This window comes from Sceloporus undulatus, chromosome 4 (genome assembly GCF_019175285.1).
Source record: "Sceloporus undulatus isolate JIND9_A2432 ecotype Alabama chromosome 4, SceUnd_v1.1, whole genome shotgun sequence".
Lineage (NCBI taxonomy): Eukaryota > Metazoa > Chordata > Lepidosauria > Squamata > Phrynosomatidae > Sceloporus > Sceloporus undulatus.
The window spans coordinates 233,164,490-233,191,497 of record NC_056525.1 but is presented as its reverse complement, the minus strand read 5'-3'; the positions used below and the strand labels follow the sequence as shown (position 1 = coordinate 233,191,497).

The following is a 27,008-nucleotide window of genomic DNA, read 5'->3' as shown; positions in this document are numbered from 1 at the left end:
GTCATTCATTCCCCAGCTTTCTAGCATCATGGTTACTTAAAATCTCATTTGAGCATTCAGAAGTACAGTTCAGCCATCCAACAAAAAAGGGCAGGTGAAGCTACCCAGGGAGTGCAAGCACAGCAAATAGAAAAGTTCTAAGTGTGAATGATTTTCAGTGTCTCAATTTGCAATGCTAAAAATTTGAGGACTGAAGGCAGGGTGACCAGATGTCCTCCTTTTCCAGTACATGTCCTACTTTTCAACCTTTTGTCCAGGAGGAATTCCAAAATGTCTTTCATTTTGGGCATGGATAGGAAGCATGCATTTATATTTACATTTTCAGCTTTTAGTTTGCAAGGTCCTACATTTTTTTGAATGTCCTACATTTAACAGTGCCTTGTCCTCCTTTGCCATTATGACAACTGGTCAGCCTGACTGAAGGAAATTTTCATTTGGGGACATAATTCTTATTTTGGGTGGGGGCAGTGCCATCATTTTGCCCCCTCTGTAGATGTTGTTGTGCCTTCAAGTCATTTCTGACTTATGGCAATCCTAAGGCAAACCTGTCCCTGGGTTTTCTTGACAAGATTTTTTTCAGATGGAGTTTGCCTTTGCCTTTGTCTGAGGCTGAGAGATTGTGACATGCCCAAGGTAACCCACTGTGTTTTGAACCTTGGTCACCAGAGTCATAGTCCAATGGATATGAAGTGCCGACTGTACCATGCTAGACCAAATGGCACATTAAAAATTTATTCATTAGAAGACCACACACACACACACACACACACCCTTCTTGGCATAGTCTTGTATCTTCATGCAGAGAACATGACCCAGCTTTTGGTGACAAGTTTGCAGGACACCACCAATCCAGCTGGAGAAGAGTGATTAGTAAAACACTTTTGATAATCAGTTAGTGTTAGCACATTCTTTTGGAAGAGACCAATACATTCCACATTGACAAAATCATCTACAAATTAAAGCACACTTCAAAAGCTGAGAGAAACATCTCTCCTCAGAATCCTAATTAATCCTGTCAGTGGCAACTTCTAAATTCATTGGCGCTCCAGGAAATGTCCCAGTTTCTCAACTCATTGTTTCACTGCTTGTAGACAGTATAGTTATTTTTGCAGGAAAACCCAGAATAACGTCCCAAGCAGTCAGTCTAATCATGTCTGTGTAATGCAACCTCCAGTTTAAATCAGTGTTTGTTAGAACATTTTTAATTGCACTTTTCATTAGAGCATTAGGAAATGTATAATTCACCTTCTTTTAAACTTGCTTCCAAGGAGACTTCATAAGCAGTTTTATAAATGGAGAAAAGTGTTATTAATTACAGAATAAGAGTACAGTATTGCTTTACAGTGTTTCGTGTATCCTAGCTGAATGAAAGTTTTTTTCATTTATTTCCTGAATCGTAGTACTTGTTTTCAGACTGTTTCTTCCTTGTTTTCTGTACTTTACTGTTTATATGGTCAATTGACTACACATAAAATGTATGCATCTAACGAATATGTCAGAACAGGTATTGGCTGGAATTCTGTTGGTTAGACTCAACTAGAGTATGAATCCCATTGTGGGAGAAAGTTGGGAGATAAATCCTTGAAATAAATAAAATAAAATAATTAGAGTAGACCACTTATATAAATAGTTGATTAGTGAGTCAATGTGTCATATTTTTTTTTACAGGTTTGTATTTGAAAATGTTTGATTTATTGTGTTTATATTAGAGTATGAAGTAAGTAGCTGTTGGGAGTGAAAGAGAATGTTTGAGGAAATTTGCATAAGGCTGGTGAATGATGGGAATTTCAATGTCAGTAAGGAGTTTGTTAGCCTAGGGTTTGAGTAGAGTGCATTTAGAAAAACAATTGAGTTAGAATAAGGTTGGTTGCTGTTGGGAATTCAGCTGAAGATGATAGAGGAGGCAGAGGGAGAGAGACAAGTGGTTTAACAATGTGTGAGATCCCTGCTGTCCATTAAAAATGTGAATTGCTACCCTTGCAGGATTCGAAGAGAGACAAATCAACTTTTTTCTTTGCTTGGGCAAGAAAATAGGTGGTTCTGGAAGTCTTGGAGAGGTCAGTGGCCATGTAAAAGCCTTTGGGGAGGCACTTTGCCTCTCTCTGCCTTATATCATGTCAGACTATTTGCCCATCAAACTAGTATTATCTGTTTCATCCAAAAGGCAGTAACTCTCCAGTGTCTCAGGTAAAGTGAAGTCTTTCCCATTGCCTCTTGATATATGATCCCTTTTTACCAGAGCTGCCAGCATTTGAAATTGGGACCCAATGCATGCCAAATGTGCTTTGCCACTCAGCTGTTCTCCATCCCTCTAACAGTGGGTTTTCATTTCATTCACTTGTTTTTAGGTTGGTGCATTCAGGGCCAGGGAAAGGCTCCCCCCAGTCTGGGGTGGATTTGTCCTTTGCTACTCGTACGGGCACGCGGCAAGGGATTGAAAGTCATCTCTTCAAGACAGAGACTAGCAGAGACCTCTCACTGTGGACGAGGAGCATTGTGCAGGGTTGCCACAATGCAGCAGAGCTCTCCATGGAAATCACAACTGGTGAGTCAGACCCGTAGAAACCTGGGTCAGAGGCAAGTGCAACAGAGGCTTGGGTAGAACTGTGTTCAAGAACAGATGCTGCTGCTTCTAATAGAAGGAAGACTTACATACATACCTGGGAATGATTTCCACTGAACTGAGTGTGAGTTAATCCTAAGCAGACATGAGCTGACATCGTGTTGTTGACATGCATGGGCATAATGGCAGACTTACACCATGCAGAAGGGGGTATCCACTACCTTTGCACTGGTCAATGATTGGCTGTGTGGTTGCTTATCACTGTAAGTCTGTGTCCTTACTCTCTCGGAGCTCAAGAACAGCCAGAACAAGCCTGGGGACAGTGGCAAGGGAAATGGAGGGAAAAGGGATGAGAAGCGGGTGAGGAGAAAATTCAGGTACCAGTTTGAAGTCGAAGACTTTCATGGCTGGCATCCATAGTTTTTTGTAGGTTTTTCGGGCTTTGTGGCCATGTTCTAGAAGAGTTTATTCCTGACATTTCGCCAGCATCTGTGGCTGGCATCTTGCCAGCCACAGATGCTGGCAAAACGTAAGGAATAAACTCTTCTAGAACATGGCCACATAGCCTGAAAAACCCATAAAAAACTCAGGTACCAGTTCTTAAATTTTCAATTTTGCAGTAACCAGCTAGGTCCAGTGTTTCCCAGGCTTTGGTCCTCCATGTGTTTGGGACTTCAATTCCCAGAACCCCTAGCCAGTTGGCCAACAATCAGGAACTCTGGGAGCTGAGGTCCAAAATACCTGGAGGACCAAAGCTTGCAAAACACTAAGCTAAGACATTGTCACTTCAGATACCCTTAATGAACTGACTACATTATAGATGATGGAGAAAAGGAGTCAAAAATAGTTGGTCTCTCAGTAGTCCCCTTTAGTCCCTCTGCTAGAGCTTCACAGAACTTAATGAAAATGAATCCTTTAGTTTGGAAGCTATGCTGGATGTCATAGAAGAAGGCCCTTGAGGCTGCCAGTTGCCAGAAAGTTCCTGGTTTGAGTCTCAGGTGCCATCACACATGTCTTGGCATCTAGAAATTTTGCATGGCCATGACCAGTTTCTAACCCAAAAACTCAAACCTTCCCTGTACTCACATGTTACATGCTTTCCCCCTCACTCAAAATAAACAAGGTTCCTTGTTGGGTTTCCTTTTCTCCTTGCCCACATTGTGAATTCATTGTGTTCACAAAACCAGCATAATCTACTTAGCTGACACACACTCATCTTCACTACCAGTGCACAGAGACAAAACCAGCAGCTCCAGTGCCAATGAATTTTGTCTCCAGAGTTTAAACTCTCAAAGAGCTTTTCAAGCACTGAACCTATTTGAGGGATATACTTTGGCAGCTTGAGTGGCTCCTTTAAATTAAAATGAGAGTCATCCTTGCTATTCTTGGTGGTGGTCAGACAAATATCCTAAAACATTTCTTTTCTGCTATCTTCCTGGTTTTCAGACAAACCAGTTCTCCTCTTCATGACAGAAGAAATAATCTTTTATCATTACTGCTGTTGTTTCTTACATGCTCTAACCCCACCGTTGCTTCTTGTCCTTGTTTAGCTTGCACCTATAAAAGCCAGGAGTGCCGTTTGACCATCCATTATGACCATGGATTTTCTCTCACAACTGAACCTCAAGATGGTGCCTTTCCCAAAACCATTTTACAGTTTCCTTACGAGAAACTAAAAATGTCCTCAGATGATGGGATTCGGATGCTTTACTTAGACTTTGGAGGAAAGGAAGGTGAAATTGTAAGTGAGTTTTGATTTGCTATTTCACCACATATCTCTGGCTGTGTGTTGTTATTGTGGGCATATGACTGCTCAAAAAATGTTACTTACAGCCTAGGGTTTCATTAAATAGCTGTGCTCCAAAGCAAGTGCTGAGGGATCTGGGAAGGGTTTGGAGAAGACGCCATTATTCATAGCCATCAGAAAATGTCTCCTTGTATTCCTAAAGTTAATATTCAGGGCTGAGCACTCAGAAAAAACAAGAAAGGAAATTTTGCTCTCAGCCAGTGTAAATTCTGCTCCAAGAGAAACCAGACCTTGTGTGAGTTTTGCAATTGAATGAAGTCTGCACAATTTATAGGCTAACTTTTAACAAAGTTAATTAATTAACAGGAAGAAGTTAGGAGAATAAACAGTCTAGACTAGGACTAGGGAGCATTCCCAGTGCTAATGTCTTCACATCATTGCTAAAAGGCTTAGGTTATGGAGGTAACTAAATGTATAAATGTTTTTGCAAACAAAGGGAAGCAAATTTTCTTTGAAAACAGCTGCTAAAGCTGCACACAATATTTTCTTTCCTTCCTACCCTTTCTATCCAGCTGTCAATGTTAGGCTATGTCAAAAGATCAGCAATTTGGGAAAAGAAGTGCTAGGTTTGATCTGTCCCTGGTGTTTTTTCTAAGAGGGCTCTTTGTATCCCGCCCCAGAAGAACATTTTTGGCAAAGCTATAGGTTCACCAGCCTGCATATTCTACAAATGCATCAAGTGATATTGTCACACTGGAGGTGACCTTACTGTTTACGATACTAAAAAGCATTTAGTGGGTTGGATTGAAAGGGTTCCTTTTGCTCACAATGGGATTCCTTATGCATGCAGAACAGCTTTGGATCCAACCCAGTCTTTCATGTATGCTCTTGGCTTAGTCCCTATTAATTTGGTACCAAAACCCCCCTCTCATAACCTCTCATTGTCTCTTCCCATTTCAGCAACTGGATCTTCGCTCTTGTCCAAAGCCAATTGTGTTCATCATTCATTCATTCCTTTCAGCCAAGATTACAAGACTTGGGTTGGTAGCATAAGTACCACCTGTCAGTTGTGCAAGCAAAACAAAAGATGGAGCTGTCTGTCCCAGTCTAAAATGCAAGTGACTTTTGGGCAACATCTGGACCTGCTAAGGACATAATTATTCTGCACAGGGCTGGAGCAATGCTCTTATCTGGATCAGCTATATAAAGAAAGAAAAGCACAGAAGAATAAGAGTTGTCAAGAAACCTGAAAGCAGGAACATAAGCTTTACCTAACCCATTGCAAGAAAGACATTGATTGCTGTAAATAAAGGCAAAAATTGAGTTCTGAAGGAGTAATAGCTTAATACAAGATGGTGGCATTTCAAAGTCACAACGGTGCCTATATAAGTGTTGTAGAGCAATGGTTTTCAAACTAGATTCCGAGCAACTCTGTAATTCATTAGAAAATTCAGGGATATCTGAGCATATGGTAATGGTGGACAAACTTCTCTAAATGGAAAGCATGCCCACTGTTTCTTATTTTCCACTACAGTGCAGCCCAAGGCCTCCACTTTAGGATACATTATCTGTTTATTGTGGACAACAGCTACCCCCAAAGAGCTCAGGTCAGTCATCTGTGTCAACTGATAGTGTGCACTAAAACATAGCTTAGAAATAGCAAGCAGGAATCCTTGAAGGTTAGAAGTTTGGGAAACACTGAAAGTAAGTGTTAAGTAGCCAGATGAGTACATTTATCCACATAGGATTTGGTAAAGCTATCAGAGCCTATGTACCACTGAAGGTGTTTTGTTTCCATTAAGCTGTCTTTCCCGTTTCAAAAAGCAGCAGGGAAAGGTCACTTTCTTCTCATTAATGTATAAATTGTCCAGCTGATGGATCTACAAAGTGGTTTGGAAGTCCATCAGGTTTGTGCTGTTTTCTAGTACTCTGAAAACAAGACACAAAGCAACACCATTGGCAAGGCTATAGGTAGAGGTGGTATTAGTACAGGAAGCCCATCAGCCACAAATCAAGCATACAGTGTGTACCTGGTGAGTGAGTTCATGGGGAAGGTCCCCTCAGAGTGTCTTTAAAGGATTACAAAGGTCCAAAGTTTGGAAACAATCCTTTTAGAGGCTGAAACATCTTCAGTCCACCACCCCCAGAAGGCATGGCCAGTGGCAAGGACATTGCATAGGTTTGCTGTCTCCAGCCCTGCTCTGGTCACAAAGAAAATTAGATTGTGGAAGCCACCCTGATTCCTTGGGTTAGTAAAATGAAGCCAAATGGCTTTGATAAAAGTGGAATTGCTGAATTATTTGTAGCATGCTTTTGTTTGTTTAAAGTATCACTGAGATACATGAGCCATTTTAAAACATTTAGCAAGAAAAATGAAAAACAAAAACCCTTTAGGATGACATTTATTTTGATCTGAACATCGGTCATAGATGGCCAAACTGTGTCTTAGGAATCACATGAAGCTTTTTGAAAGTGCAATTGCAGCTCTTGTGTGTATAATGGATTATGTAGCTTGCAAGCAGTCACCTTAAGATCCAAAGCATATGGCACTTTAAAAAAGGTAGATGCTTTACTTTCTGCTCTCCTTCCTGGTCTGGATTTGGTACTCCTTGTTGTTGTGCCTTCAAGCAAGATTTGATTAGAGGTTTGCCAATGCCTTCCCTGAGGATGAAAGCATGTGACTTGCCCAAGGTCATCCAGTGGATAACATAAATGGCCAAGTAGTGATCCATCTATTTAGTGGATCACTATACAGAGCCAGCATGATGTAGTGGTTTCAGTGTTGGACTACAACTCTGGAGACCAGAGTTCAATTCCCACTCGGCCATGAAACCCACTGAGTGAGCTTAGGTGAGTCAGCCTCAGAGGAAGGCAATGACAAACCCCCTCTGAACAAATTTTGCCAAGAAAAACCCACGATAGGTTTGCCTTAGGGTCACCATAACTTGAAGGCACACAGTAACAACAAATCCATCAATATAAATTGCAGCAGCAGGATTCTCAATTCAGATAGGAACTGTAGTAGGAGAAAAGGATCAAAGAGCAGAGCTGCTTCCCCTCTGACCCCAGGCTAAGATCCTCATTCAAATTGGAACTCCTGTGCTTACTTGAACTTGCTTTAGTAATTCCCTGTCCTCTGTAGCAACATGGACACAGTCACCACTGAGGGCAAAGAGGAAGCATTTTCTGTGCAAAAGAAGAGGGAATGCACAGTCTGAAATAGAAGATTTTCCACCAAGTGCCAAAGGCTGCTGAAATGTCGTGAACAGTGTGAAACAGTCAAGAGTGAAGGTTTAACCAAAAAAAGGAACAAACACAAGCCCAATGAAGAAAGGAGATGATGCTGTGGGTTGTAGTCCAGTGAGAAGTCAACAATATTTTGAGTACCAGTGGCCATCTTTTAGGAATTAAGCTAACCACACACAACCATCTCTTCTCTTCTCTCCATGCTTTTAAATAGAAAGCTGGATGGATGAATATAACCCCCTGCCCAGGCTTCTCCCAGGGCGGTCGGCCAGCGTCCTCCAAAGCCTTTTCAGAAAAATTATAAGAAAGGAGGCCTATAAAACATCTACCTTTAATCATTAATTTCATATTAATTTTTAATATGTATGTACAAGTTGTGTGCCATTTGTGGTTCTCTTAAACTTGTGTAAATTTCTGGTCAGAGGGCTTAAAATTTTGGTCAATCCAGGCATAGTTTGGAAACCCAACAACCATGGTTCACATAACTTACCAGTTTTCTTAAGAGTTAAAATACATGGAGAGTAACTTAATTCTCCTTCCCCGCCCCCCCTCCTACACCCCACATTTGGCCAATTGAGATGTATAAGGACACTAACAGCATCAGAAATCTCTTTTCCTCTGATCATGTGTCATTTTCTAAATTCTTTTCATATTGCACATCAGCAAAGCAATGGTTTTCAAAGGATTGATACTAAAAACTCTATTTTATGTTTAAAAAGACCAAAACAAAAACAAATTCACAGGGAGTCCTCAAGCTGATGTTACATTTATCTTTTGAAAGCTTTCTGGAACACTGCTAATTTTTCAATATTGAAGCCCTTTGATTGGCAGACAAAAGGGAAATCAGTGTTTCATTTTAAGAGGTCCTTGGAAGTGGGACAAAGTAAATAAATCAAATCTACTCTTTAGAGTTATTTTTGTACATGAGCTGAATTGGGGGAAATATTTTGTTTACCTACAAAAGACACCAAGTCAGATCTTCCTTGAATATTAACTACAAGTCGATACATGCTACTTTCAGGGTACATCAAAGAATATTCATTGTAGGCTTAGCTCTCCTCTCTTGACCATGGTTAAAGATCCAAGATTTCTCTAGAGTAATGCAATGATTACACCCTCATCAACCCAGTTTAGAGCTAGCGTTCCTCTCAGTCAGTTCCTGAAGTAAAGCCAAAAACTGGTTACATTATAGAGTCTCTCGTACTGGCACATTCACAACTGTAGTTACCTCATACGAGGGAATTTGTTCTGTAGAAAGAAGTGGGACGCAACCTTTTTACTACAGTGAACACCACAACATTACATCGACCAGCCCTGCTAGCTAGGTATATATAAAATAGCTCGCTTTCCAAATAAAATAAAAGGGGGGGGGGTGTTAGCTACCCTTCTGGTAATTTTAAAAATAATGAATAAAATTAGTTTATTTTAAAAATACTGTTGTCTGATTTGGACCCCACATTCATTGCCTAAGAATACCCTAAAAATTCTGGTGGTCACCATAGTTGACAGGCGCCTTGAAGATTTATATACACACACACAACAGTCTGATATGTATGTGAGTTGGTTGTATATGTCTGCTTTTTACACTGATGAAGTTAAGAATCACACAGCCAGAAGTAGATTTCTGCAGTACATTAACATGAATAGGAATACTTTGCGGCAGGTAATCTCCGTAAGTGCATAGAACCTCTGTCTCTTGTCAGTTCAAGGATGACAAAGTAGTATGTGATTTTTTAAACTTTAATTTTCTTTTGTTAAAAAAAAGGTAAAAACGCATACAAAGCAAGGAATACCACCCTGTGCACTGCCAAACTAGTAGGAATAAACTGTTTCCTGAAGACATTTTTCACAAGTGGAAAGTGTGTGTGACTTTGAATGAGAGAAGTCAGTGGATAAATCAGATAATGTGTATTTTAGCATACATCAATGATATGTTAAATTATACTGCACTACTTCTTTAAAACACTTAAAAATCACTGGAATGATTATCTGCATTGTAAATAGTCAGAATCCATTATTAGTTATTATGAAGTATGTCATGTAATTTACGGTGCTCAGATTACAAATGAAGAATAAGTAAATAACTAGTTTGCAAAAAATCATTATTTTATATTTATAGACAAATTACGATTTTGGATCTATCATATTTGGTTGGGTAGAATAGATGATTACATGGAGCTACTTCCGATTTATAAAATTTAGTTTAGATATTTATATTTTAGAGGGGCACAAAAGACTATATTTAATAAAAATTTCATTACTGAATTTTTTTGTGAGGTGGTAATTACGGGGAAAAGTAATTTGCTTGTATGCAGAGGCCACTTACACTGCTTTAATCCCACTGAAGTTGCAAACTGACGAAGCACTCATTTCATTTGTGACAGCAGTTATTTCGCTAAATCCCCTTGACTAAATACTGTGAAGTGGTTTGTTTACTTCACTGAAGTGCCTTCCAACCCATACTGATAGTCCCAATAGCTGTATGTACTATCAACTGCAAGAACAGCAGCACAAATCTGGAGGAGAAATCTGATTTGTAGGACAAGGGGTAACAACTGGACATTGGTTTCTGTAAGTGATCTCGTGAGGCCAAGAAGTTATGACTTCTCATTCTGTACACTGGCCCAGCTTGTCTATGGTTTAGTGCAGCAGGGAGCAACTACATGGGGACTGTGGACCAATTTCCCCCCACATTCTCCCCTCAAAGGCTGCCACCCCACCTCAGCAAGCCTAATACCCATTTTCCTTTGTTTTTTGTGTGTTTTTCGGGCTATTTGGCCATGTTCTAGAAGATTCTCTAGAACATGGCCACATAGCCGCAAAAAAACACAAAAAACTATGGGATGTTGGCCATGAAAACCTTCAACTTCACATTTTCCTTTGCATTCCTTCTCAAAATGGCAACAGGAGTGACACCGCATCACTCCCTTATCCATTTTGAGAGGGACTGCAGAGGAAAATAAGTATTAGGAGGCTTTCATGGTCCTGGGATGCTTGCATGAATGAGCAAGGATATGTTTGCATGTTTGGGGGGCTTTCTGGATGGTTTCAAGGCAAGAATTGCCTGAAAGTTACACCATATGTTTTTAAAATGGGTTTCTGGGGCCCTCGGACCACAAAAATGGGATCTAGAGGCCACATGCAACCTCTAGATCCCCAGAAAGCCCCCCAAACTGGGGTAGTACCACATGTCTAATCCTTGATTACACTTATTTTTCCTCTCTGGCATGGCTGACTGCTTTTAGTTTGAAACAACAGAATTCCCTGTTGTGTCCAAACATGGGAACCTTTTAAAGTTTGGGGATACAAAGCTAATAGCCAAGGAAGTTTTGCTGATTTAATGTTGATGATGAAGATGACACAATATTAAAGATTTATATACTGTTACCCAGTCATCAATAAAATGGAGTCTCTAGATTTGGAAAGGTAGCCATGAAGCAAACATGATGATCTTCAAGTGTAAGCTGTTAGCTGAACACCATAATAAGGACTGTCCATAACAGTATTTCCAGTTTCCATGTATGGATATGAAACATGGACGTGAAGAAAGGCGATAGGAAGAACATCAACTAATTCAAATGCAGTAGTAGAGGAGCTTTATGGATCATAGGCAGGTTACAAACTGCCATTAGGGACGTCCTAGGATGTCCAGTTTGGAAAAGGGGCGTCTCTTCTAGACGCCCCTTGCCCTATCACAGACTCAGTCCATACAAAACGGCGGCCCCTATTCATACGGGTGCCACCATTTTGACGTATGGACCTCTGCGTCCACACGTGGCGCCCCCAGAAGTGACGCCGCGAGTGCGCCCTTTGTACTCATGGCGCCTCTTCCGGGCCTGAGAAGGAGCTGTTTCCACGCTCCTTCTCTGCAGCGTCCAGGAGCCACGCCGTTTAAAGGCTGAGGCTCCCCGATGCTGCAAGGCGGCGGCGAAGGGAGAGAGCTGCAACCCGGCGGTTTGTAACCCGCCATAGAGGGCCAAAAAGACAATACATGGGTTATAGAGCAAAGGAAGTATGATAATTCTTATAGAAGCCAAAATCTTTGGACAGATGAGAAAACATGGCTCACTGGAAAATACAATGTGCAGATCAGGATGTTGTTACTTTAGCATTGCATCTGAAGGCTTACTGAGAGAGAGCTGAGGGGGAGGAGGAAACCAAGGATGTTACGGTGGGGTTCACTACAGACCCCAGTCAGACTGAGGAATTGATGATATCTTTCTAGAACAGATGACCACACAGTCAGAAAGAGAGATGTAGTAGTGATGGGCGACTCAACTATCCTGATATTTGCTGGAAGTCAAACTCAGCATATCCTCAAGGCCTAGCAAATCCTCACTTGCTGGAAGACTTTCATGGTCCAAAAGGTGGAAGAGGCAACAAGGGGGTCAGCTATTTTAGATCTGATCCTAACCAACAAGGATGACTTGGTTTAATGGGGTGCAAGTAGTGGATCATTAGGTGGAAGTGACCATTTCTCCTGAGTTTGTATACAGTGGAAAGGAGAAGCAAGGCTCAGTCAGACATGCATCCTAGACTTTAGGAGCGCAGATTCAGTAAACTTAGGAAGTATTGGGGCGATTCCATGGTCAGAAATACTAAAAATAAGGAGTTCAGGACGGATGGGACTTTCTCAAGGGAGATACTGAAGGCACAATTTCAAACCAGTTCCAGTGAGAAAGAAAAAAAGGATGGTCTCAAGAAACCGGATGGATGACTAAGGAACTTTCAACCGAGCTAAGTTTGAAACGGAACATGTATAAGAAATGGAAAAAGGGGGAAATCACAAAAAAGGAATCTCAAAGAAATAGCAGCAGGCTATGTAGGGGTAGTCAGAAAAGCTAAAGCGCAGAACGAACTCAGGCTTGCTAGAGAGGTTAAAACACAATAAAAGGGCTTTTGGATATTTCCGCAGCAAAAGGAGAAGAGAAGGAAACGGTAGGGCCACTGCATGGAGAAGATGGCAAAATGCTAACAGAAGACAGAGAAGAGAAGGCAGAATTACTCAACACCTTATTTTCCTCATTCTTCTCAGAAAAGCAAAGGGTGCTCAACCTGAGGATAATGAGCAGAGGACAGCATGGGGAATTTCAGCACAGATAAGTAAAGAGATAGTAGAGGACACCTTTTAATTTAAATGAAGTCTCCAGGACCAGATGAACTCCATCCAAGGTATTAAAAGAACTGGCAAATGAAATATCGGAGCCATTGGCAATAATCTTTGAAAACTCCTGTAAACAGGAGAATCCCAGCAGACTGGCGGAGGGCCAACGTTGTCCCCATCTTCACAAGGAAGGAAAAAAAGAGGATCCCAACAATTATCGTCCGTTGTTCTCTGACATAATCCAGGAAGATTCTGGAGAGCTCATTAAACAGAGGTCTGTGAACATCTAGAAGGCAATGCCATAATCACAAAAGTCAACATGGGTTTCAGAGAAACAAGTCATGCCAGACAACCTAATCTCTTTCTTTGATAAAATTACCAGCTTGGTAGATGAAGGGAATGCTGTGGATATTAGTATATCTTGATTTCCACTAAGCCTTTGACAAAGGTTTCCCATGACATACTTGCAAACAGCTTGTAAAATTGGGCTAGCACAAAGGAACTGTTACATGGATCTGTAATTGGTTGACCCGGCCGAACCCAAGGGTGCTCAACAATGGCTCCTTTTCATCCTGGAAAGAAGTGACCAGTGGGATCCTACAAGGCTCTGTCCTGGGCCCAGTGCTATTCAACTCTTATCAATGACCTGGATGACAGGATTGGGAGCATACTTATCAGATTTGCAAGATGACACAACTTAGGAGGAATAGTTAATACCCCAGAGGACAGGACCCCATTCAAAAATGATCTGATAGACTAGAAAGCTGGGTCAAGCTAACAAAATGAAATTCAACACGGGAAATGTAAGGTATTGCACTTAGGGCGGAAAAATAAAATGCACAGATATGGTGGGTGACACCTGGCTGAATGAAAAACTAGGTGAAGGATATCGGAGTCCAAGTAGACCACAAGTTGAACATTAGTGAACAGTGTGATGCGGCAGCTAAAAAGGCCAATGCTATTTTAGGCTGCATCCATAGAAGTATAGTGTCTAGATCAAGAGAAGTAATAAGTGCTACTCTGTATTCTGCTCTGGTCAGGCCCCACCTAGAATATGTGTCCAGTTCTGGGCACACACAATTCAGAAAGGACATTGAGAAACTGGAGCATGTCCAAAGGGGGCGACTAAATGGTGAAGGGTCTGGAAACCATGCCTTATGAGACTGACTTAAGGCGCTGGGATGTTTAGCCTGGGAAGAGAAGGTTAAGAGTGATATGATAGCCCTGTTTAAATATTTGAAGGATGTATCTTGAAGAGGGGCAAGCTTGTTTTCTGCTGCTCCGAGAACAGGACCCGGAACAATGGATGCAAGCTCCAGGAAAAGAGATTCCACCTGAACATTAGGAAGACTTCCTGACAGTTAGGGCGTTCGACAGTGGAATGCACTCCCTCAGAGGTGATAGTCTCCTTCCTTGGAGGTCTTTAAACAGAGGCTGGATGGCCATCTGTCAGGGATGCTTTGATTTGGATTTCTGCATGGCAGGGGGTTGGACTGGATGGCCTTAGTGGTCTCTTCCAACTCTACGATTCTTGATAGTGATTTAGAACTGTATCTGAAAAGCTAACTAGGCTCATTACAGACGGGCGTAAAGTGCATCCTGGGACATACTAGGGTTAGGAAAGTGTGTGCCTACGCACGCACCTACACTAGTACATCCCAGGATGTACAAATGGCGGCACCCTATACACATAGGGGCCGCCATTACATCACGAACACGCCGCCTCCAAATGGGCGGCGCAGGATGATGTCTTTGCGCCGCTGAGGGCGCGTATAGCGCCCTTTCCGCGGTGCTAGGGGAGCTCCGTAACGGAGCTCCTTCCGTGATTTGCATTGTTGGCGCAGCACTTTAGCGGCTGCGCCAGCGACGCAAGGGAGGAAGGGGCTGAGTGGCCTTTCTCCTCCTTCCTGCCGCCTTCGGGTGTCTTGGGGCAAGGACACCCCTTTCCAGGCTGCGGGGAGTGGGGTGGAAAGCGGCGGATCGGGGCCTTGGTAAGGAGCGCCTACAGGCCACCCAAAGGGCGGTCTGTAACGCGCCTAAGACACTAACTAAAATCGTCACAGCTGACCCCCCTACAAGTTGTTTATCTCCTTTGGATTCATGACAAGTACATTGATCACAGTGAAAACTGCTGAGAAAACACAGAAACTACATATGAGTTGAACTCTTCAGTGGAGTTAAGTGCTCAGTATCTGGATTGGGATAGATTTCTAGGATGAGATGGTGAACATTCTGGAAGTATCACCAGTACAAGGAATGACCTTCAGACGTGACACAGAATTGACAGAAGTGTGAGCAGAGTAGGTTTCAGCACAAAATAGGCCAGCTACAGATTATGTAGCTTAAATTGCAGAGTCCCTTGCTTCATACTTTACTGCTGTGGCATTCTGCCATTTGAATCTCTGATTCGTCTGCGAGTGTGTCGTTGGTCTACTAAAGGATTTTGGTTAATAAAGGAGAGTGTTTTGATTACATTTCAGTTCCTTTCAGGTTTCTTCAAGCAAGTGAAAACTGTTGACAATTTTATTTCAATAGAGTTCAAGTGGCTCTTGCCTTCATCAGAAAAAAAAAAATTATGTCTAGTTTGTTAACCATACAGAACTGTTTACAGGGTTAGCACCGTTAATCATGGGACTGAAAAAAGATTTCCTTTTTTAAAAGTCCTTTATTTTCTGTTATCCGGCATCTCCTGGGTTGATGATGATGGTTCATTTTATTTAAAAAAACACAAAAAACACAAAAGTGTGATTTGTAGACCTACAATTGTTATACAGTAGAGTCTCGATTATCTGACATAAATGTACGGGCTGATAGATGGATAGCTGAAAATGTTGGATAATCCAGAGGGTCCAAGAAAAGCCTTGAAATCACTATGAATTGCAAACATATTGAAGTTTTACTGCAATAACAGTAAAAGTAATGTTGCAGTCACAATACAGTAACAACACTGTAATGTATAAACAGTCCTCTGAAAATGTAAAGAAATCACTGATCAGCAATGTCGGATAATCCAGAATGTAGGATTATCGAAGGTCAGATAATCGAGACGCTACTGTAATTTTTTCATACTATATTACAGTATGTGAAAAATGGACCAAAACCAGTAAGTTCCCCTCCCCCCACATAAAGATGAAGTTTGAAATTCAGCCCCAAACTTTCACAAAAACGTTCAGGTTATCAACTTAAGTCTAAATCTCAAACTTGATCAAAATGAGTTCAATAACATGTGCATTCTAGAGGAACAATTAAAGAAATATTAAGTGTTTTAGTTTTTTTTTCAAACGCTACTCAAGGTAGTTGGTGCAAAACCTTAGTGTGGTCTTTGTTTTGGTCTCTTTAGAGAACACACCAAGTTAGTGTAACAGGTGGACAAAATATTTAAATGACAGTCGAGATACAAACACACATAAAAAGCAAAGCAGATTTATTGTATGCTGTTATGCAGTGTGGCATAATAAATACATGTTATTTACAAAGAGTGGCTCACTTCAAAGTAATTTTTAATATCACAGATATGCTGCAGATACTAGGTTTTTCACCACCTGAATTATATTACCAAGGCTCTCCAAGCCATCCATTTAATGCACTGTGCTCACTCATAAGATTCTCTTCACAGAACATCAAGGGCTCTGGACAATGTCATTCATCCTTGGTCTTCTCTAAAACCCATTCAATCACCTGTGAATATGTGTTAGAGGTAAACACAGAAATAAAATAAATAGGTTTAACAAAATGTTACTTTGGTGGCTAAGAAAAAAGTTCAGATAACGGGGGATATGAAAGAAATCCATAGCATTTGCAGCAGGGTAGCTGTGTAAGTCTGTCATAGCAAAGACAACCAACAACACATGAAAGGTTAACAAGTTTTATTTGGCACATGCTTTCATGGACTGCAGCCCACTTCCTTAGATGCAGTATATATATGCCAAATAAATCTTGATAGTTTACATAGCATATATAATTTTATATCCAGGGTCTGGAGAAAAAGAGAATCTTTCCTTCTCCCCACCCCTGGTCAAGCTGAATGAAGATACAAGAACAGATAAAAAAGATGTACTTCATTGTACAGTGCATAGTTAAAACTATGGAATTTGATCGCCATCAACCTTGACAACTTTCAAAGAAAGACACATTCATAAATGATACTACTAGTCATCATGACTATGGCTCAAAATAGCTATTATTCATGTCCTGCTGATGCACTTTTCCATGGGTATGCCTGGTTTACCACTGTGTACATCTGGGTAGGTACACAATGCTGGAGTAAGGAGGTCTTAGGTCTGATTCAGTACAGTTTATGTTCTATGTTTTGAGATGCAGCTCCATGATGCACTGCAGAAAGCTGAATCTAATAGATGCTGGAATGATTCTTTATGACTGAAGGATCTTCAGAGGGTATAACCTATTCCTGAATCATGTTGGCTGATAAAAGCAGGACAGGTTTTATGCTGGGAAAATAAATTTTTAAAAACCTCATGACAACTAGGGATAGGCAAATTGGTCTGTTTCACTTAAATGTTACTAATTTTAGCAAATTATGATAAGAACTTAAAAAGGAAATTCTCACCAATCCATAAGACCAATTGTTGCTGTTTGCCTTCAAGTTTTTTTTCTTGACCTTAAGGTGAACCAAACCTATCATGGGGTTTTCTTGGCAAAATTTGTTCAGAGAGGGTTTGCCTTTGCCTTCCTCTGAGGCTAAGAAAGTGTGAACTGCCTAAAGCCACCAGGTGCATTTCCATGACCGAGCAGGATTCAAATCTTAGGCAGGTTACACACCGCCATAAGGGACGTCCTCAGGACGTCCTAAATTTAAAAAGGGGCGTCACTTCTTGAGGCCCCCAAGCCTAATACATCTGGAGGACGTACAAGATGGCAGCGCCCCATCTACACAGGGGCCGCCATGATGGCGTCACGAACGCGCCGCCTCCAAACGAGGCAGCGCGGATGTGACACCATTGCTCCACGCGAGGACATTTAATGCGCCCTTTCGTCGGAGCAGGAAGGAACTCCGAAACGGAGCTCCTTCCTGGTCTTACGTCGCTGGGCGCAGCCTTTAGATGGCTGCGCCCAGCGACGCAAGGGAGAAAGGGGCCAAGCGGCCCCTTTCTCCTCCTCCCCGCCTCTGCGGGGTGTCCTTGGGGCTTGAAGCCCCAAGGACACCCCTTTCCAGGCCTCAGGCAAGGGGCCATTTGCCGCTTCCCTGCAGCCTGGAAAGCGGCGGATCAGGGCCTCAGCGGCTGCTGCTCTGGCCACTGAGGCCCCGATCCGGTGGAGAAAGGGGTGGGTGCAGACCACCGCTTTTCGGCAGTCCTTAACCCGCCTTAGTATTCCCAGAGTTCTAGTCTAGCACTCAAACCACTACACTACAGTAGCCCTTTAATACTCAGGTAAAATTCAACAAATCAGTACTAAGGGGATGAATATTTCTTCAGATTCATTCAGCAGTCCAGTGCAAATACAGTTCTGCTAACCTAATTCAGACCAAAAACAATGACCCAGTGCTGCTATAATAAGGAATGAAAGCGAGGAGCTCATGGAAAATCTTTGTAATTTGTAATACTATCTTGTGTAGGAAGCATTTTTTTTACACATACACACAAAGACATAAATGAGGATCACCTGTTTAACATTGCTGTTAGCAGCTTTCTTCATTTCATCAAACAGACCTCTAGATGTTTTCAGATCCTAAATATGAAATGTAATACTTTATAATGTGCCAGCTCATGATCTCAATACTTAAATTTAACAAGCTAGAGGGCAATAAAATGTTCTGAGCTTTTCTTAAATTTGACATTTCATAGCCATGCAAGATATTTTAAAATATCATTTATTGACCATATTATACCCCTGGTTACTCAGTCTTCTTAGCACAATTTTTATTCATTGCTCTCACACATCTGGATCTTTTCTGTTCACATTGCCAATTATTCAAGTTCATTATTGTGAGCTACAAAATTATGTTCATGAATGTCTGTGACAAGACGCTAGATGTGTCATAGATATCATTGTGATATCATGGATGAAATCCCATGGTTTACCAATAGGATCAACAATGTTTGCAAACAGCAGATGCAAATAGGCACATAAAGAGGAAAATAGGACTAAGAAGGGTAGCAGTAAAAAGGGGAATGGCTTTGTAACACAGTAAGAAGGTTTGGCTCAATCCTGACAGTAATACAGTCTATCAGTTTCTGCCTATCTATAGAAGAGACTGAGTCTCTGCATTTGTTAGCATGAAAGTTCAATGCACTAGTGGATTAGCACTTTAAACTGTAAAGTGTGGATATGTCCACAGAGAGAAAGAGAGAGAGAGTACACTGCAAGAATTTTCCATGTTGACTGAAAGCATTATTCACACCATGCCAAAATTTATACAGCATGCCATGTGGGCTAGCAGAGATCAGTGTGGAGGCAGAGTTATCCCATAGTTCTACCATGGGCAATTTATGCCTCTGATTTCTGAACAGCTCTTAAGTTGCAAAGCTGTGAAGATGATCAAAAGCATAAGGCTCTTACACTTGCCAGCTTAACACTTTCATGCTGCTTTGTACATACACAGAATAGAAACCACAACAGAGAATGATTCACATTATAACCTAAGTTCTGCAAACTTTTATCTAACATCACTTCACAAGTTTTTATGTGTAGATGTAAAAAAACAAAACAAAAAAACAACCACTCAAGTATTTATCTAGAATGTTTAGTTGTGCACAGGTGTGACAAACAGGTGAGTGGAAATGCATGTTTTTAACAATTCCACTTGTCCGAAAGTGACAAGTGTCAGAAAGTTTACTATGTGAACAAAGAGTTTATCCGAAATAAACTACTTGGACTGGTAATAAGTTATCTTCCTATACTCTAGCCCAAGGAGGAGAGGAAAACCAACAGCAATAGCTAGGTTTATGAGGCTCCTACTATTTTTAGCTGGGCTGTTAGGAAGGAAAGCTGCATTCAGATCTATATTCTCAAACCCTGAAATTTGACGACATGAAGGGTTTTGCCCCACCCAGGGGAAAAACACAAACAATAAGCATGCTGCAGGAAATTTGCAGGTGCTCTACTGTGCAGAACACATTACACATCCCACACTTCCTCTTGTCACTTTCTGCATTTTTGGTTATCAGTATATTAAAACATACACAGTCATTTGCTATTCTGGGTGTGGAAAAACATGAAAAACTCAAGTACCTTTAAATAACACTTGGATATTTCAAACAGACGCTGGCTGCAAGTTACAAAGCACTTGTGATCTTCACCAATGCCATGCTTCCCAAGGGTTTTTGTCACCACCTCCTTCAGCATCTTGGAGCAGGGAAAAAGCACAATTTATGCCATAAATTTTATTGTGGAAAGGCATACTAGATCATATACTCTACTGCTAAATCAGCATTTTAATCTAAATAGAATAACCCTCTAAAATGAAGTGGACACCAGCAATTCTCACTCTGATCCCACTATAGAGTCCGGACTGGAGCCATTTTATATGTTATAGATATGTTTGTCAGTGAATACATATTCAACAAGAAACAACAACATGATATTTTTATCTTACACATATTAGCAAATATGCATTCTCAGCTTTATATCAGCCAAACCATTTAATTGTCCAATAAAAGATACAATGCACAAAGTGGACCTCATATGCTGGAGCAAGAAATGGAAACGCTGTTTAGATTTCCTTCATCTGAAGGTACAGATTGCTTGTTTACCTTCTTCACAGGAAGCTGAATAAAATATTCATATTGTCCTTTGATGATTATTCACAGTATTGCTAAACACTAGGGTTTTTAAAAACCATCTCACAACATGCTTGTTTAGATTTTCCTTTCACTGATGCTGTTGTTGAGCTGCTTTTAATTTCTTTCCCCCTTTGATTAATTACTTAAAGTTGATTCATATGTTATACTTTCCTGTACTGAGCTTATTCTCCATCTGGGGAAAGTGTATTATATTATAACACAACTGCATAAAGCTTTCCAATTTTTTCAGAATGGTGCATTAGCTCTATATATTGAACATTTTTACTGTGTGACAGTTATGCCACTGTTAAGACTAACCCTGCTCTAACTGGTCACCTGAGGTCTGTCTCTTGTCCTATGTACTTGCAGCACACCTTGCCCCATAACTATCCTTTGGTTTACAAATACCATGAAAGAGGAGCAGCCAGTACATCTCATGAGGCCACATCCAGCACACTGAGCTGCTTTTGCCTACTTGGAGCCCATGCTACTGTATTTGGTGGCACAGTAATTCAAAAACCAGAATTTTATTGGAGATACACATCATAACATTAGATTTGCTGCAACAGAAAGGTGGGCATGTCTGCTTGCTACTGCAGTGATGAATTGCAGGCAAGGTAGGTGTCTACAGCAAGACTCACAAAGTTGAAATTAATGCCTGGAATCAGCCAAAATACCTTCCCCTGGTCCACCAGTCTGTGAAAAAGCAAGATCTCAAAGCAACAGGAGCAGTAAGAACATTTCATGCAAAATTCTAAAGGCAGACTGGAGGGAGTGCAAAGTTAGGAGTTTCTAACTGACATTTTGTGGTGTCTTTAGCTCTAACGGACTGAACCCATACTTTGATCTCACTTATTCAATCCAGAAAAGGCAAAAGGAGAATAAATAAATAAATCTCTCTTTTCAGTTATCCTGAAAAGTACTTTACCCGTATATGCTTCTGAGACCTTGATTCCTTCATGGGTTTTGATGTTTCTGGCTCTTTACCACACCTCTGGTTTGCTGACTTGTTCTTGGGGGTTACTTGGTGCACCTGATGCTGAGACTGTTTGACAGCTAGAGATGGCAGAGGGACAGATGTCTCCAGGCGTTGTCTTGTGACAACTCCTGAATGGCGACTCCCATTACTTATGCTCCCCTGGGACAAGAGAGACTCTGTGCTTTCAGATTTGACTAATCTAGAAAGAGGCGTGGGGGGAAGCAAAACAGATTTTAGAGACATTAAATTGTACATTGTGCTTGATTTGCCTGTAAAAACCTAAAATAACATCACATACCAGCAACTGAAAACTATCAGTTTGAAAGCAGAGAAAAAAAATACACATTTTGGTTTCTGGGCATTTTTTGTGTCTGATGAAGAGAATTAATGGAATCACTTTGATGGAACAGTGTCAGCTCATACTTTGCAGGATGCAAACCAATGGGGGTTAGGTGAAAATGCCTTCAGGTCTCCTTTCAATATTTTCAATACAAAGAAAAGGTTATCACACATGAAAAAATATAGGAAGACATGGGGAGGAATTAGCAAGAAAGGGATTAAGATCTTCTGAACATTTAGCTAGCTTTGCTACACGAAACCCATTATTTCGAATGAATGAGAGTTGAATTTACACAAAAAAGGTCTCAAATTACTTTTTTTAAAAAAAGTAGTATTATCACCTCTTGTTGGGATAAAGGCCATCTGGGTCTTTTGATCTGCGTTTTGGTCTGGAAGCCTCTGTTTGGAGCTCCCTTTGTAAAGACTCCCCATCAGGGATGCTGCCAGGCTCCGACAAAACTGCAGGAGATGGCAGAGGACTCAAAACAGATGGCATAGGGCAGCACTCTTTTGTGCAGGTAGTCTGAGTTTCATATCGGATAAGACGAGTCTGAAGTTCAGCAAATCCCACATCCCTTTCCAAAGCTCTTCTGTTGTCTAGACAGTATCTAAAATGAAATAGAAAATTAGATGTAGAAGCCAGAAGCTTTGCAAAAGAACTGCAGATTCCCCGCCCCCCGGTTAGAGAGAAATACACTTTCTGTTTATCTTTCAATATATAAAAATGTTCTTTGCCTCCTTTATCTGACTTCTTTGCAAAGTTCAGAAAAGGTCTTCACGTGGTCAGTTATGAAATGGGAGGGAGAAAAATCTTCTCAGAGGTATAACTATCCTCCCTCTTAATGAGCTGACATAGTGCTAGAATATACTTATGTAACTCCACCCCACAATTTATGGGCAGAAGTATCAAAAAGAACTCTGGCTTTAACTAAATCATAAATGCTGCAGTGTGGCATGGCGGATAGTGCTAGACTACAATCCAGAGCCATGAATTAAAATCTCTACTCAGCTATGAAGTTTATTGGATTGCCTTTTGACCAGTCATACTCTCTCAGCTTAAACTGAACGAATCTATTTCACAAGATTGTAGGTCTCTACAATGTTAATGCAAATGTAAACAATGATTAAATTCTTTCAGTGCAGTACTAAGTGTACTGTTATGCACATTTATTCAGAAGTAAGTCCCATTACTCTCAATGGAATTTATTCTCTTGCAAGTGAGTTTAGGACTGCAAGCTAAAGTATGCCAAATATATTTTAACTAGCATGCCCCATCAGCCTCCATTAGTAAAGATTCATCTTCTGAGTCAGCAGCCTTAACACTGAGGAGGTTGCCCTACAAAGAAAACCAGTGACTGCTGGGTCTTTAATGTGCTTCAGGTAATGCCACATGTTCTTGATGTCCACTTGGCAGTCATTTGGAATAGGGCAATGCAATGGCATCTCCTAGATGGAATGCTCTTCCATCAGAATTCGATCATTTTCAATGCATGTTAAAAACATGTTTATAGAGTCCAATCCCACACTGATTTCTTGGACTTAAAAAAAATTGTGTGTTGTGTTCTGTGAGTTGTGTTTTGTGCGTATTTTACATTTCATATTTGTAAAAAAAGAAATGTGCATGCTGAGGCAGAAAACAGAAGTAGATTTCAGAAAGTTAGCTTTCCATTAAGCATTCTGACTGGGGTGTTCTGGGAGCTTTAGTCAAAAAAGTAACTTCTACAAGATTTGAAGCCAGTGGAATACATTCTTAGCTACCAAAAAAAAGCAGGCAGGCAGAACCAACCCTCAAAAGCCATACTAGTTCAATAGCATCTGCTTCAGCATCCTATTGTCCTAACCAGCCAAGTAGGTGCCTTTGAGAAGCCCCAAAACAGGGCAGATACACTATGGCAATCGCTGGTAGTTTGTTCCCTCAAAACCCAGGCTTCCTTTGAGCCATTATGCATAAAGATACCACTTGACCTAAAAAAATGGGTGTAAATGGCTTGCCTGACAATAAAATCAATGCTGCTTCAATCAGTACATGCCTCACAGCTCTGGAACACAGGACACTGTTCTTGTTATAACTATCTGAGCATCAGTACAGTGTGCTGTCAGGACAAATCAACTAATTTTTACCAGAAAGATAATTTTTCTCATACTTAGCCTGAACTGGATTTCCCCCGCAAGGAAGAAACTTTTTAATCAACTTAAATTATGAATTTAATTTTACGACTAGAAACAAGCTCATTATCTGATACAATAAAACTATTTTTGTCTATCCATTTCATGGTATATGATTTTTCCCTGATTATATTCTCAGTGGGCACTGCTGCCCATTCTGCAAAAATGAAATATTTATCCTGAATAATGCTATAATTCTGCATATCCTTTTCATAGTAACACCTTTCTCTTTTTGAAAATCAAGCTGTGGCAGATCCTTCTGGAAACGGGGAAAAGTTATGAAAATAACATCCTGAATCTTGAGGATCAGAAATAGCATCAAAAACCAGAAGCCAGGAAAATTCAAGCTGTTGTTCCACAGGCTTCCAAGATCTCTAAGACCCTATAAAAATAATGTTTGTTTCTCTTGTCCCACATCTGCCAAGGATGTACTTTGACCCATGATTCTTGTCACTGAATTTTCAGTACAACTGCTATCATAAAACTCAACATTAAAATCTTTTATGAAATAATGGCAAAGCAAATGCCTAGAATAACTTACTATTACTTTGCCAAATATACACTCATGAAATTCAGGAAAAACAAACACAAAGCCAACTAAATTCAGCAGAACCTAATTGCAAATAGTCAAAGGCCTGGGATAGACACTCAGAAACCAAAATACTTTATTTTAGGCTCTAAGAAAGTCAGTATTAAGGCAAATCAGCATCTAATTTCATGGACTCAACCAAGCTACAGAGCTCTGGAACTCTTTCCAAAATTCTGGATAAAATGTACTTTGTGCTTATCCAGGTCTCATCTCTCTCTCTCTCTCTGGCTTTGCTTTGCAAACGAAGATTCAGGAAGGATGCATCCCGCACTTTGGACATGCGCGTTGGTGACTAAAAAGGCCAATCTGGGACAAACAGGTCCGGTTGTAGAAAGCACAACGGAAAGTCTCATTGGGTGATGTTTCTGGGTTGTGGTTCTTTCTGCATTGTCGTTTCGCTGTGAGCTTTCGAAAAAGGCTGCAGCATCATGGATAGTGCGTCTCCATGCCTCCCAATGCGAGGCCAGGGCAGACCATTGTTGGAGATCAATTTGGCCAAGCCTGAGATGTTGTTTCAGGGAGTCCTTGTATCTCTTCTTTGGGGCGCCCCTCTTATACTGACCCGTGGCGAGTTCACCGTAGAATACTATTTTTGGGAGGCGATGGTCCTTCATCCTAGAAATGTGTCCTGTCCAGCGCAGCTGCGTCCTCAATAGCATGGCCTCAATGCTGGTGATCCCTGCTTGCTCAAGGACAGCAACATTCGACACATAGTCAGTCCAGTGTATATTTAGAATTGTGCGTAAACAGCACTGATGAAAGCTTTCAAGGAGTCGTAGGTATTGGCGATAGGTGACCCATGTTTCAGACCCGTAGAGGAGAATAGACAGTACAATGGCTCTATACACACTGATTTTTGTGCTTCGCCTCAAGTGTTTGTTACTCCAGACTCTTTTGTGAAGCCTTCCAAATGCACTATATGCCTTTGCCAGTCTGTTGTAATCGATCTCTTTATCAATCTTGGCGTCTGAGGAGATGGTGCTTCCCAGGTAGGTGAACTGCTGGACGGACTTAAGCACAGATGTGCCTACAGTGATGTGGGGATGGTAGTGTTCTTCCTGAGGTGCCGGCTGGTAGAGAACTTCCGTTTTCTTCAGACTGACTTCCAGCCCAAAGAGCTCTGCAGCTGTTGCAAAACAAGATGTTAGGCGCTGCAGGGTTGCTTCCGTATGGGCAATGAGGGCAGCATCGTCAGCAAAAAGCAGCTCACGGACTAGATAGTTTAGAGTCTTAGTGCGGGCCCTCAGGAGGCTTAAGTTAAACAGGCTACCATCAGTACGATAGCGTATATAAATGCCTTCTTCTTCTTTGATATCTGCCGTAGCCCTTTGGAGCATCATGCTGAAGAATATTGTAAATAGAGTTGGAGTGAGAACACAACCTTGTTTCACACCATTAGTTATTAGAAAGGGCTCCGAGAGAGCGTCGCCATATCTGACTTGACCTTGCTGGCCTTCATGTAGCAGGATGATCATTTTGAGGAATTTGGGGGGGCATCCTAGTCATTCCAGGATCTGCCACAGACCTTTTCTACTCACGTTGTCGAAGGCTTTGGTGAGGTCGACAAATGTTACATAGAGTCCTTTGTTCCGCTCTCTACATTTCTCTTGCAGTTGTCTAAGGGCAAATACCATGTCTGTAGTGCTCCTATTAGCTCTGAAGCCACATTGGCTTTCGGAAAGAAGTTCTTCTGCAATAGCAGGGACTAATCTGTTCAGCAGTATCCTTGCAAGGATTTTTCCAGCAATGGAGAGCAGTGTTATACCTCGATAGTTTGAGCAATCCGATTTTGCTCCTTTTTTTTGTACAGGGTGATGATGACTGCATCTTGGAGATTTAATGGCAGTTCGCCTTTTTCCCAGCAACTCACAAGGAGCTCGTGGAGTTTAGCATGGAGTACATGACCTCCGTGTTTCCAGGCTTCAGGTGGAATTCCATCAATCCCGGCAGCCTTGCCATTTTTCATCTGTTGTATGGCCTTAACGGTTTCTTCCAAAGTGGGAGCTATGTCCAATTCCTTCTTCATCGGTTGTTGTGTCATATGTTGAATAGCTGAGTCTTGGACTACTCGGTTGGCACTAAAGAGGCTTTGGAAATGTTCAGCCCATCGGTTCAGAACGGAAGCTTTATCTGTGATTAGTGTTTGACCATCTGTACTGTATAGGGAGCTTTGGATCTGATATGTAGGTCCAAACACTGCTTTAAGAGCTTCATAAAATCCTCTGGAATCACCCAGATCTGTACAACGTTGTGTCTTTTCTGCTAAATTGATCCACCATGTTCTGAATGTCTCGGAGATTTTGTTGGAGTTGACTACATGCGAGGCAAAAGGCTGCTTTTCTTACATGGCAAGATGGCTGGGCGAGGTGTGCCTGGTGAGCAGTTCTCTTCTTTGCCAACAGCTTCTGGATCTCTTGGTTGTTTTCATCAAACCAGTCTTGGTTTTTCTTGAGGGAGAACCCTAAGGTTTCTTCCGCAGATTGCAGGATGCTGTTTTTGATATGTTGCCAAAGCACTGTAGGAGAAGAGTCTA

At 41.2% G+C, this 27,008-nt stretch overlaps 4 protein-coding genes across 5 annotated transcripts in view; 2 read left to right on the top strand and 2 right to left on the bottom strand.

Annotated features, from left to right (window-relative positions):
- Positions 1-7,425, top strand: part of SNTB1 (syntrophin beta 1) — a 142,203-nt gene extending 134,778 nt beyond the window's left edge. The window contains exons 5-7 of the mRNA XM_042461764.1: positions 2,349-2,545; positions 4,114-4,304; positions 5,271-7,425. Of these exons, the coding sequence (XP_042317698.1) occupies positions 2,349-2,545; positions 4,114-4,304; positions 5,271-5,363 (481 nt within the window). The 3' untranslated portion in view covers positions 5,364-7,425. The remainder of the gene's footprint in view (positions 1-2,348; positions 2,546-4,113; positions 4,305-5,270) is intronic.
- DEPTOR (DEP domain containing MTOR interacting protein) overlaps positions 1-27,008 on the bottom strand; it is a 741,617-nt gene that overhangs the window by 344,915 nt on the left and 369,694 nt on the right. The window lies entirely within an intron of this gene.
- MRPL13 (mitochondrial ribosomal protein L13) overlaps positions 1-27,008 on the top strand; it is a 434,401-nt gene that overhangs the window by 343,215 nt on the left and 64,178 nt on the right. The gene's annotated exons all lie outside the window — the stretch shown is intronic.
- Positions 16,068-27,008, bottom strand: part of LOC121928054 (MDM2 binding protein) — a 36,064-nt gene continuing 25,123 nt past the window's right edge. The window contains exons 18-22 of the mRNA XM_042462254.1: positions 22,062-22,328; positions 21,331-21,580; positions 19,852-19,965; positions 18,283-18,348; positions 16,068-16,338 (exon numbers count right to left, since the gene is read on the bottom strand). Of these exons, the coding sequence (XP_042318188.1) occupies positions 16,300-16,338; positions 18,283-18,348; positions 19,852-19,965; positions 21,331-21,580; positions 22,062-22,328 (736 nt within the window). The 3' untranslated portion in view covers positions 16,068-16,299. The remainder of the gene's footprint in view (positions 16,339-18,282; positions 18,349-19,851; positions 19,966-21,330; positions 21,581-22,061; positions 22,329-27,008) is intronic.